Here is a 12914-nt window from a genome sequence, read left to right as displayed (position 1 = left end):
GACATTGCATCTGTTTTAACGTGACACTGATGGTTCCAGATGTATGATTTTGATCATGGCTAACGTGTTTCTTCTTCAGCCTCAAAACGCGTTAGCCATTATCTATCGAGGATATTGCATCTGTTTTAACAGGACACTGATGGTTCCAGATGTATGGATTTGATACGCTTATATAAAGCATTTGTTTGTGAGTATAACTCTTTATCTAATAAAGCTTATCACTGAGGATAATGCACTAGGCCGGTGCGCCCTCTGTTTTGTTTTTTGACAGTTGTAAAAGCATCTGGGGGGTACATCGAGGGAGCTAAAGGGAATAGATTCCAAGTCACTATCCCATCGGTTCTCCTCAAAAGTGCCAACAATTCTCTCCCAACTTTCTAAGGCTTTACAAGGATAAACCTCTATAAAAGCTAAGAGGAGCATCCTATAGCACTGTGAGATAAGATCTTTCGTAGATAGCGAATGTTGAATGAGGTGGAAAATAGGGATAGGAGACATACGCCGGACCCAAGAAGGGCTCTGGATGGCCACTGCATGCTAAAGGCACCACTTTATTAAGTGATTAAAGTACACTATGTGGCAAAAAGTTTGCGGACATCTGACTGTCACATTGAAATTATAACAGCCCCCCCCCCCTCCTCTGGGAGGCCTTTCCATGAGAATTTGGAGTGCATTTGTCAGGCTTTGTGTTCATTCAGCCAAAAGAGCTTTTGTGACCTCAGACACTGATGTTGGATGAGAAGACCTGGCTTGCATTTAGAAGTCAAATTCTTCCAGAAGAAGTTCATTAGATGAGGGATCTGTGTAGGCCAGTTGAGTTCCTCCACATCAAAGTCCTCAAACCTTGTCTTCATGGAACTGGCTTTGTGCTCAGGGGCCATGCTTGAACAGAAAAAGACTTCTTGAAATTGTAGCCACAAGTTTTAGACTGTACAATTGCCTAAGGCTTCGTTCACATCTGGGCGTTTTGAATCGCTGGCAGAATCTCAACAATTTCAAAACGCTCTGTCAAATGATAAACTGAACAACACGAATTTCAATTGCCTTTCATATCAATGGCACCTAAAAATGCTGTGTGGTTCTGCAATGATTGTCGTGCGATAAATCACGCTGCAATCGCAGCAATCTGCATCACACGAAGATCAATCAATCAATCTGCATCACACGGAGATCGAAGATGAAGGTGGCGCCATTCCAAAGTAAAAGAGAAAACTTCTTTATTAAGTAAATCTGTTAAAATAAAGAGGTAAAAAACACACACAGTTCCAAGAAAGCCAGTAAATGCATTTCACACGTCCGTTCTTATTCATTACTGAATGCTCTATGGACACTCACTCACCCGCTTAAGACAGCAAACTAATCCGCATTGTGTGAAGGTTGTCACCCATATCGCTCTGCGACAGTAGCAGCAGAATCGCACCGCATTTTTAGGTGGCATTTAAAATATTAGAATCTGAAATTAGCGTTGTGCGTTGTTGAAATAGTGGGGAGAATCGCGCTGATTCTGCCTATGATTTGAAATGAACAGAGCTTAAAATGTCTTTGTATGCTGCAGTATCACTAGTTCCCTTCCCTGGAAACTAGGGATCGACCGATTATCGGCAAAGCCGATATATCGAGGGCCGATCTGCACTTTCCCCAATATATTGGAATCGGCCACCAAGGTGACCGATACTGCCTATATTTCGGATGTATAGGATTGATGCCTGCAGCCAGAGGCATTACCCCGGTACCGGCGTCCATAGCCGATGGTCAGCTGTCTTGTAATGACAACCGATGTGGCTGAGAAGCCGCTCGGCTGTCATTGCAAGAAACGGGAGGGGACGTTCCCCCCCCCCCCCCCGCCGCCTTCCGTGGGTCGCCCGGGTCTCCCGTCCCACCGGGAGACCCGGGCAACCAGCCTGCGCGGCCGCCGAGAACCTGATCAAAGCCGCATTCAGCTCTGAATGGGTCTCGATGCAAAAACCCATGACATCACTTCCGGGTACTGGCGCCAGATTAAAAAAAATGACAGCATTCAAAACAGCCAAACTTGTCTTTTTGAATGCTTTTAAGTGCAGAGGAGGGGTTTGGGGTCTTTTAGACCCCCAGATCCCTCCAAAATGTTTTTTAGATGTCCGAAAATATCGGCCAATATCGGCCAATACCGATATGCATTGACCAAAATATCGGTATCGGCAACGAAAAACCTATATCGGTCGATCACTACTGGAAACACCTAAACTCAATTATTTAGAGGGGTTTCTACATACTTTTGGCCGTGTAGTCTAGATATAAACCATAATTAAATACATAGGTTAAAAAAAGACCATCTAGTTCAACCAATAGAAAAAATAAATACATAGAAAACCTCCTTTATACAGAGTCCTATACCCACCGCTGATCAAGAGGAAGAGAAAAAAATAACCCTAGAAAGCATGGTCCTATTTGTTTTTTTATAATATTGTTTTCGCTTTTTTATTCTTTTTTTGCATCACAGTTCAACTGAGTTCACACCTCTTTGTAGGCACTTCTTGTCTACGTGCCATTTCTAGACATGTGTGATTTGTTTTGTTACGAATCGAAATTCGGACAAAGTTTTGTTATTTGGAGATTCGGGTGTATACGAATTTCTAAATCACAATAGTAATGAATTTCAATGAATCCAAAATAAATTATAACGAAACAACAAATTAATTTGTATTCATTCGTTTCATTTGAATGCCATAGTTTGGGCCTTTTGTTGATGATTGAAGCACCCAAAACAATGTAACGACATATTGAATGAACTGAATTGGTTCAGATCCTTTTTGTTTTTATGTTGTATTAACATTTTTTCATTATTATAAAAAATGCACTACATCTGAAATGGAAACACATTGCAATAAATGCAGTAAGGGTCCTTTCACACGAGCGGTGCGCTCAGTGGACTCAATTTTTCTCAGCGGGGATCGATCCACCGTAGATCCGTCTCATCGGGGATCAATCCTTACTTTGCAGAGACGGATCTGTCAGATCCCTGCTCTCCTCTATTGGAGATCGGATGAAAACGGACCACCTGTCCATTTTTATCCGATCCTATCGGATCCGATCCTCCAGATGGATGGAAAATAGGGTCTCCATCCGTCAGGATTTCACGGACATCCGCTGCCCCATAAAGGTACATGGATCAGGTCCACCTGAAAAATTGACAAGCGGACCTGATCAGAAAGCCCGTGTGAAGGGGGTCTTAGGTATAAAAGTGAAATAAGATGATGATTCCCACCTATTGTATTTGGGTTGGATGGAGGCAGATCCATCAGAATCTCTGAATGATAACATAACGAATGAATCCTAAATTCATTCCATTCGTTATGTTATGATTCAAAGATTCTGATGGATCCACCTCCATCCAACCCACACAGTGTGCATAAGTAATCTCCCGAAATAACAAATAACCTAGTAAAACAAGTATAGCCAATCTTCCAAAATAACTTCTGAAATACGAAACGATTCAGAACAACAAATGTACAAAACAAATCCTAATATGCGAAATTCATTCCAAAAACAAATATTCTAACATAACAAAATGATTGATTTAATAAATGAATCCAAAACCAAACAAATGTTTCCATTGTGTACGTCTCTAGTCATTTTTCTGGGTGGGTTTCCTGATGGTGACCATTGTGCTCCATTCCATTCCATTCCACTCTACATTCTTTTTATTACTTAGGTGTTACCATTACAGGACCCGATTGTTGCAGCCTGTGCTTAAAATCATTCACTTTTATTGGGCCCTGTAGGGCCACCTAGTCATTATTATGTTATTTACTTTATGCCATCTATCTTGTTACAGCTGACTGAGCAGTGGGACATGAATCTGATCCTTCAGCAATTGACAGAAGAAGGAACCATGCTAGATTTAGCCCCAGAAGACAGAGGTAAGTGCTGATTAAAGTTCTGATACAGTTATGGATTTATTATATCAGGACTTGACAAATCCAAGGCACCAGGTCGCCATGGCGTCTAGAATTTATGTCCTGGCACCTGGGATTTTATCAGCCCATTCACTGAGATCATACAGCCTTAGCTGACATCACCTTGCATGATCCAAGCCTGGAGGCTGCTGCCAGCTCCTGCCATCGCGCCTCTCCATTGGTTAAGTGGCTTTCCAGTCTGGAGTAGCCAGACGGGGATTGGCTGAGGTGGGGGTGACTTTACCTGGCACTCACTACCGCCAGGGTGTCAGCGGTGAAGCTGAGTCCCTGACAATTAAAGCAGGGGAATAGAGCAGGCTTGAGGGACATGGCTGGAGCATATGGCAGACGGTTGGGCAGGGGCCTGGACACTGGGCTAGAGGGGCGTCATATCATCCATGAACGGGGCAATACTGCCAATGGTACAGGGATGCCTCCTGGGTGTGTGTACACTTGTATCCCCATTTCAGACTGTGATAGAACTACAAGTCCCAGCATGTGCTGTACCTCCATTGCTGACTGTTATAAAACTACAAGTCCCAGCATGTGCTGTACCTCACTTATTATGATTTTAAATGTATTAAGTTCTTAGGGATCCTAAGAAGGTTAATAGGCAAAAGCTGAGAAGCATAACTGTGTGTAAACCTGTGTCATGCATATGTAAAGATAACATCAGAGCTACATACAGTAAGAGAAGGGGTTTTGTTGTTGAAAATAATGCTGTGTTAGGGGGCTCTTTCACACGGACGTTCCGTATGTCCGTAAATCACCCCACCCGTTTGCGGATGATATACGGACATAATGAATGTCTATGGGATTGCGGATGTCAGCGGATGACCATCTGCTGACATCCGATTTTCGTCCTTTCAGTTCTGTTCCGTTTTTTGGAACGGAACAGAACCCTATTTTTGTTCCGTTTAAAAAACGGAACGGATGCAAAATCGGATGCCAGCGGTGTCATCTGCTGACATCCGTAATGCCCATAGACATACATTATGTCTGTATATCATCCGCAAACGGATGGGATGATATGCGGACATACGGAGCGGATGACACAAGTGTCATCCGTGTCCATGAAAAAAAAAAGTGCCAGAGCGGATCGCAATACGGTCCGCTCCGTGTGAAAGAGCCCTTAGTAAAAAAAAAAATACTGGCTCTTAACTTTTTTAGCTGGCTCCTAGGTTCAAAGCAAATTTGTCAAGCCCTGTATTACACAATACACTATACTGTCAGACGCCTGTCTTTACACGCACATGAACTTTAATGGCATCCCAGTCTTAGTCCGTAGGGTTCAATATTGAGTTGGCCCACCCTTTGCAGCTATAACAGCTTCAACTCTTCTGGGAAGGCTGTCCACAAGGTTTAGGAGTGTCTATGGGAATGTTTGATCATTCTTCCAGAAGCGCATTTGTGAGGTCAGGCACTGATGTTGGATATTAACACAAAAATGCAACACTTAGGACCCCCTAAAAAATTCAGTATGCAAATGAAAAGCAATATTCCAGAAAAGAGTCCATAAATGTGCAAAAATGTATGCAGGAGAAGTGTTGAGAAGAATCCGCCACCTTACCCCAAAAGATGGACTACTTGTGCAGAAGTAGTCAATAAAGCTTAGGCAAATCTCACTCCAACTCTCCACTACTATGGCATCAAGGATCTTCAATAAAATGGCGTATACCACCATACATAGACTCTCATGATAGATATATGTAAGGATAAGCAGGAAAGAACCTCATTGCACAGTATTACTCATAAGCAATTATTTATTGGTGAGATCCAAAATACTCACAAACAGAAGCGCATTTGTGAGGTCAGGCACTGATGTTGGATGAGAAGTCCTGGCTCGCAGTCTCCTCTAATTCATCCCAAAGGTGTTCTATCGAGGTCAGGACTCTGTGTAGGCCAGTCAAGTTCTTCCACCTCAAACTCGCTCATCGATGTCTTTATGGACCTTGCTTTGTATACTGGCCCAAATCATTTGGTGGAGGGGGGGATTATGGTGTGGGGGTTGTTTCTCAGGGGTTGGGCTTGGCCCCTTAGTTCCAGTGAAAGGAACTCCTAAAGCGTCAGCATACCAAGACATTTTGGACAATTTCATGCTCCCAACTTTGTGGGAAGAGTTTGGGAATGGCCCCTTCCTGTTCCAACATGACTGCACACCAGTGCACACAGCAAGATCCATAAAGACAATATACAGTAAAACCTTGGATTGCGAGCATAATTCGTTCTGGAAACATGCTTGTAATCCAAAGCACTCTAATATCAAAGCAAATTTCCCCATAAGAAATAATGAAAACTCTGATGATTTGTTCCACAAGTCCTTCAGTTTATAGTCTATATGCAAAAATTATAGCAATGTGATAGGTTGTGTAACCATAAAATGTCCTTCCACAATATGCAGCCTTCCCAAGGGGATTAGAAGCAAAATCTAGCAGAGCTACAGAATATAAGAGAGATGAGAGGCGCATCTAAGTGTAGCAATATTGTTACATTTAATGAAGGTTCAACATTTAGCAACTCACATGGTTGATGATTAAAATAGGCACATCTAAGTATGCAGGTATGCGGGGTAAAGCTGTCCACATAGACCATCTTCTGAACCACCGGCTCTCACCAGTCAGTCTGCAATCATGATCGGGAAGAATAGCCTGCAGTAAAGTGATCTGAAAGTAAGGCTTTGAATCACTTCTGGAGTGCAGCGGGGAAGGGATGATGAAGATGGCTGTGCAGAGGATGGTCTATGTGGACAGCTTTACCCCGGATGCCTGCATACTTAGATGTGCCTGTTTTAACCGCTTCCATACAGAGCAGTTTGACACCCTTCCTGCCCAGACCAATTTTCAGCTTTCAGCACTCTCACACTTTGAATGACAATTGCTCAGTCATGCTACACTATAACCAAACAAAATTTTTATCATTTTTTTCACACAAATAGAGCTTTCTTTTGGTGGTATTTGATCACAACTGGGGTTTTTTTTTTTCGTGATATATGCAAAAAAAGAGCAAAAATTTTGAAAAAAAAACACTTTTTTTTAGTTTCAATTATGAAATTTTGCAAAAAATAAAATTTTCTTCATACATTTGGGCCAAAATGTATACTGCTACATGTCTCTGGTAAAATTAACCCAAATTAGTGTATATTATTTAGTCTGTGTGAAAGTTATTGAGTCTAGAAGCTATGGTACCAATTACTGAAAATTGATCACACCAGATGTACTGACTGCCTATCTCCTTTCTTGAGGCCCTGAAATGTCAGGACAGTACAAATACCGACCAAATGACCCCTTTTTGTAAAGTAGACAGTCCAAGGTATTTAGTAAGAGGCATGGTGAGTTTTTTGAAGTTGTAATTTTTTCCCACAATTCTTGGGAAAATGAAGAAAAATTTTTTTTTCTTTTTTTTCCCACAAAGTTGTCAATTTATAAGCTATTTCTAACACATAGCATGTACACAGCAAAAATTACACCCAAAAATACATTCTGCTACTCCTTCCGAGTATGGCGATACCACATGTGTGAGACTTTTACACAGCCTGGCCACAAAAAGAGACTCCACGTCCAAGAAGCACATTCAGGCGTTCTAGGAGCATAAATACACTTAAAACTTTCTTACTACCTATCACACTTTTCAAGGCCCTAGAGCACCAATACAATGGAAAAGTCCACAAAATGACCCCATTTTGGAAAGCAAACACTCCAACGTATATTCTATGAGGCATTATGGGTCGTTTGAACATATCCTTTTTTTCCACAGGTTTTTGGAAAATGTGGGAAAAAAATTAAAACTTTTTTTTTTTACACAAAGTTGTCAATTTATAGGATATTCCTAACACATAGCATGTACACAGCAAAAATGACACCCCAAAATACATTCTGCCACTCCTCCTGAGTATGGCAATACCGCATGTGTGAGACTTTTTCACAGCCTAGCCATATAGAGGGGCCTAACATCCAAGGAGCATCATCATGCATCCTAGCCACTTGCCTAGGCCTATTTTTGACATTTGGTGTTTACAAGCTAAAATCAGTTGTTTTGCTAGAAAACTGCTTAGAACCCCCAAACATTATATATTTTTTTTTAGCAGAGACCCTAGAGAATAAAATGGAGATTATTGCAATATTTTTTATCACACCGTATTTGCGTAGCGGTCTTCCAAACGCAATTTTTTTGGAAAAAAATCACTTTTTTTAATTAAAAAATAAGAAACCAGTAAAGTTAGCCCAATTTTTTTCCATAATGTGAAAGATAATGTTACGCCGAGTAAATAGATATCCAACATGTCATGTTTCAAAATTGCGCACGCTCACGGAATGGTGACAAACTTTGGTACTTAAAAATCCCCATAGGCGACAATTTAAAAATTTCTACAGGTTGCCATCTTTGAGTTACAGAGGAGGTCTAGGGCTCAAATTATTCCCCTTGCTCTAACGATCGCGGCGATACCTCACATGTGTGGTTTGAACACCGTTTACATATGTGGGCGGGGTTTCTGTATGCATTCGCTTCTGCGCGCGAGCTAACGGGGACAGGGCGCTTTAATTTTTTTTTTTTTTTTTTTTTACTATTTATTTTATTTATTATTTTTTATTTTTACACCGTTTAAAAAAAAAAAAAAAATTGATCATTTTTATTTCTATTAAAAGAAATGTAAATATTCCTCGTAATAGAAATAGGCACGACAGGACCTCTTTTTTGTGAGATCTGGGGTCAAAAAGTCCTCAGATCTCACAAGTACACTAAAAGATAGAAAAAAAAAAAAAAATTATTATAATATAAAATGAAAAAAAAAAAGGACCTTTAAACCGGTTGCTAGGCAACAACATTTTCCGTAGCTCCGGTCCTCCAAGACCATAGAGTCAAGTGAGGGCAAGCTTGCCCTCACTCGACATCCTGTCTGTGAGGATTCGGGACCGGATCGTTTTCCCCGCTGCCGGCGGGTCCGGTAAGCGGGGAAAAGGACCGGAGCGCGTCGGGAGGGGGGGGGGGGCGCCTCTTCCGCCATCCCGGAAGGGTGATCCCACGGCGAATCCGCCGCTGGGACCACCCTTATCGGAAAGCCAACTGTCCACCGTTTAAAAAAATACCAGGGTTATGGCAGCTATCTGCTGCCATAACACCGGTATTTAGGTTTAAACGGACGACGTATATAAACCTTTTTGGACTTGGACATGGTGGCTGTATGAAGGGTGACAGGTACTCGGGTACTTTGTTGGGCAGGTGACAGGTACTCTGGTACTGATGAGCAGGTGGCAGGTACTCGGGTACTCCGATAGGCAGGTGACAGGTACTCAGGTACTCTGATGGGCAGGTGACAGGCAGGTGATAGGTACTGATGAGTAGTACTCACTGACTGATAGGTGATACTGTACTGAGGGGTACTGATGATCAGTACTGATACGTGATAGGTACTGATGAGTACTGATGAGTAGTGATGGGTACTGATGAGCAGGCGGCAAGTACTTGGGTACTTCAGGCGTCAGGTACTCTGATGAGCAGGTGGAAGGTACTCGGGTACTCTGATGGGTAGGTGACAGGTACTCAGGTACTCTGATGACGGGTACTCCGTTGACAGGTACTCAAAGTACCCGAGTACCTGTCATCAGAGTACCCGAGTACCTGTCATCAGAGTACCCGAGTACCTGTCATCAGAGTACCCGAGTACCTGTCAGAGTACCCGAGTACCTGTCATCAGAGTACCCGACATCAGAGTACCCGAGTACCTGTCATCAGAGTACCCGAGTACCTGTCAGAGTACCCGAGTACCCGTCATCAGAGTACCCGAGTACCCGTCATCAGAGTATGCGAGTACCTGTCATCAGAGTATCCGAGTACCTGTCATCAGAGTACCCGAGTACCCATCATCAGAGTACCCGAGTACCTGTCATCAGAGTACCCGAGTACCCATCATCAGAGTACCCGTCATCAGAGTACCCGAGTACCTGTCATCAGAGTACCCGAGTACCCGTCAGAGTACCCGAGTACCTGTCATCAGAGTACCCGAGTACCTGTCATCAGAGTATCCGTCATCAGAGTACCCGAATACCTGTCACCAGCCCATCAGAGTACCCGAGTACCTGTCATCTGAGTACCTGATGACAGGTACTCGGGTACTTTGATGGGCTAGTGACAGGTACTCTTTATTGGGGGGGGGGGGCAATCAGTGTGTTTAGGGTGCACTGTAGTTGGTAACTAGCTGTTACCACAATCTCCTCCTCACACAGGATCAGTGTGTGAGGAGGAGAACACGGTGACAGCTAGTTACCGTGTTCTCTGTTGACATTTGTGACCGGCTGTGATTGGACACAGCCGGTCACGTGGTAAAGAGCCAATTTCATTGGCTCTTTACCTAGATCGGGGATCGACTCTGTCCGAGGGACGAGCCTCGTCCCCGATCGCTGCTCTGCGCGCCCCCGGGGGCGCGCATTGCAGAGAGAACGAGCGGCTCGTGCAGGAGCCGCTCATGTGATCGGCTGTGATTGACACAGCCGATCACGTGGTAAACAGCCAATTTCTATTGGCTGTTTACCTTGATCAGTGATGGGCTATGTCCGAGGGACGAGCCTCATCCCTGATCGCGCCGCTGCGCGCCGCCGGGGGCGCGCAGTAGCAGCTAGAACGGGCCGACGTCATATGACGGCGGCCCGGATCTAGACAACCACTTTGCCGACGTCATTTTACATGACTCGGTATGGAAGTGGTTAATCATCAACCATGTGAGTTGCTAAATATTGAACCTTCATTAAATGTAACCATATTGCTACACTTTAGAGGCTCCTCTCTTCTCTTTTATACCCAGTTGTGACATGACGCTACTTGTATATCAAGACATCGCTTGTATATCAAGTCAAAATTTATTTAAAAAATTTTCTTGTCTTGCAAAGCGCTCTCAAACCAAGTTACTCTCAAACCAAGGTTTTACTGTATAATATGACACAATAATGATCCATCTTTGACTTCCTAAAGGTTCTATTACTCATACACACCCACCGTGCCATGTACTTACATGGCAGTGACACAGATACTCATGCGTGGCTGCATTTTTGCTTTGGCTTGAGATTTGCTAGCCACTCTTTATTTGATTAATACCATCCTAATGCCAGCATATTGACATACAGTACTGGCTACATTGTTCTGACTATAACCGTATATGGATATTGTGACATCACTAGCAGGTCCTTCACTACTAGTGGATGAAAGTAGATGCAATTTCAGAGGAGGAAAGGGGAGGCTTTTGCAGCCATATTGGATGCTGGCAGGTATATCCATGTACCATATCTATTGTAGTTGATAACATATGTGGTAAAAGGAGGGATGTCTGTAGAGGTAACAGCTGAGTATAAGGGGATCAGACAGATGCATTTGTTAAATGAGGCATCACACGGTGATTTTAAGAATGCAGCCCATGCTGGACAATATTTAAATATGTAAAAATCCAAGAACAGTTTAATTATATGTTGATGTTTCTGTACAACCCCCCTTTCCCCAAGTAATTATACTGTACCTGTAAATCTATTTATTATATGACAAGGAGGTAAAACATTATATTTCAGTATTTCAGTGTTTCTTTTTTTTTTTTTCTTTTTCATAGTGGAAGACTTTCCCCCCTCTCTGCTGTCATTTGAGAGCAGTATAAAGAAACGGCAAGATCGGATAATGGAGCAGCTGATGGAATTAAGTGTCAGACAATTACAGGCTCGGTCTCCTACCCAGAAGAGTTCTCAGAAGCAGAAGGAGGCTGCTAGCATTCGGCCTTCTGACAGGTATCTGGAAGGGGAGAAATAATAAATCCAGGGTGTGCTGGGAATGTTTGCGTGAGGCCAGGGCCGGGACAAGGGGTGGGCAGAAGGGATAGCTGCCCTGGGCACTGTGGTATAAGAGATGGGAGAGAGGGGAGGAAGAAGTTGGAGGGTGGCAGAGGATAAGAATTGATCTAGGAGGGGAAATTTGGAGGGCTGCCAGGAATGGTGATTTGGGGGAATTTGTGTTGGGAGGAGAAATGGGGAAGAGGATTTGTGCTAGGAGGGGAAATATATATTTTTTTTTTGGGGGGGGGGGGGGAGGAATCTGTGCGATTCAATGTGGTAGTATAATTTTAAAAAGGATTTTCAGTTTTAATAAATAGGCATTTGATTGAAAAAAAAATTCCTGTTAATCCAGGCAGCAAAGTCTTTGTTCAGGCATTTCCTGTTATGGAGGGACAAGTTTCTACCAATCATGCTATTCGTCACCCTTTCATATGCAGCCATTATTTTGACTGAAAGTGGTTATGCCAACATACAGTACATTGCGCAAGCATGGTTCGCTGTTGTCACTATCAGGAAGCCAGTCTAGAGCAATGATTTGCTGCCAAATCTGGAGCAAGTGCATGCAGACAGGAAGTGGTTCAAACAATCTGGAGGAGATCAGCAGCAGTGAGATACAGAAAGGATGAAAAAAGTGGAAACATACCAACTGGGTATGATACGCAGTGCTTTAACAAACTAAATGTCCCCAAACTAGGGTGTAGATTTATTATTTATCCATATGCTTTGAAAATATTAATGGTGATCTGTAGACGTGATCCAAGTGTACTCTCAATCCCCCTTTCTTTTAAAGCATGTTCCAGCATTATTTCTTTTACTTTGTACCTGAATCATACAACAGCTTTTATTACTCCTTGTGACATAATCACCAGGCCTTCAAAATTCTTGCAAGGGGCAGCTTTTAGAAGGAGGGATCAGCAGGGTGCCCTGGGTCAGTTCCCATTGAGGTAGGCATGCCCCACTCCAGAACTACTTCTCCCAAGATCACTTTCCCTACAGGTGGTGTGTGGGCAAACTCTTGGGAAGCAACAGTATGGTTTTACTAAGAAATAAATAAATATATGCTTTGAGACAGAGAGGAACAGGGGATAATGTAGTCTAGCAGGGGAGAGCTCAGTCAGCACTGACAATTCTGTTTAGAATTTTAGTAGAGCAGCAGCAATGTTGTGAGCCAGTA

General features: G+C 43.0%; 1 protein-coding gene across 1 annotated transcript in view; it reads left to right on the top strand.

The window, feature by feature from the left end:
• The window catches only part of LOC309558919 (dynein axonemal assembly factor 8-like), a 211969-nt gene that overhangs the window by 34006 nt on the left and 165049 nt on the right, over positions 1 to 12914 (top strand). Inside the window, exons 5-6 of the mRNA XM_082262014.1 lie at positions 3815 to 3899; positions 11524 to 11695. Coding sequence (XP_082118140.1) covers positions 3815 to 3899; positions 11524 to 11695 — 257 coding nt within the window. The remainder of the gene's footprint in view (positions 1 to 3814; positions 3900 to 11523; positions 11696 to 12914) is intronic.

This window comes from Pelophylax lessonae, assembly GCF_965119305.1.
Source record: "Pelophylax lessonae genome assembly, chromosome: 6".
Lineage (NCBI taxonomy): Eukaryota > Metazoa > Chordata > Amphibia > Anura > Ranidae > Pelophylax > Pelophylax lessonae.
This window is presented reverse-complemented; position numbering and strand designations above follow the sequence as displayed.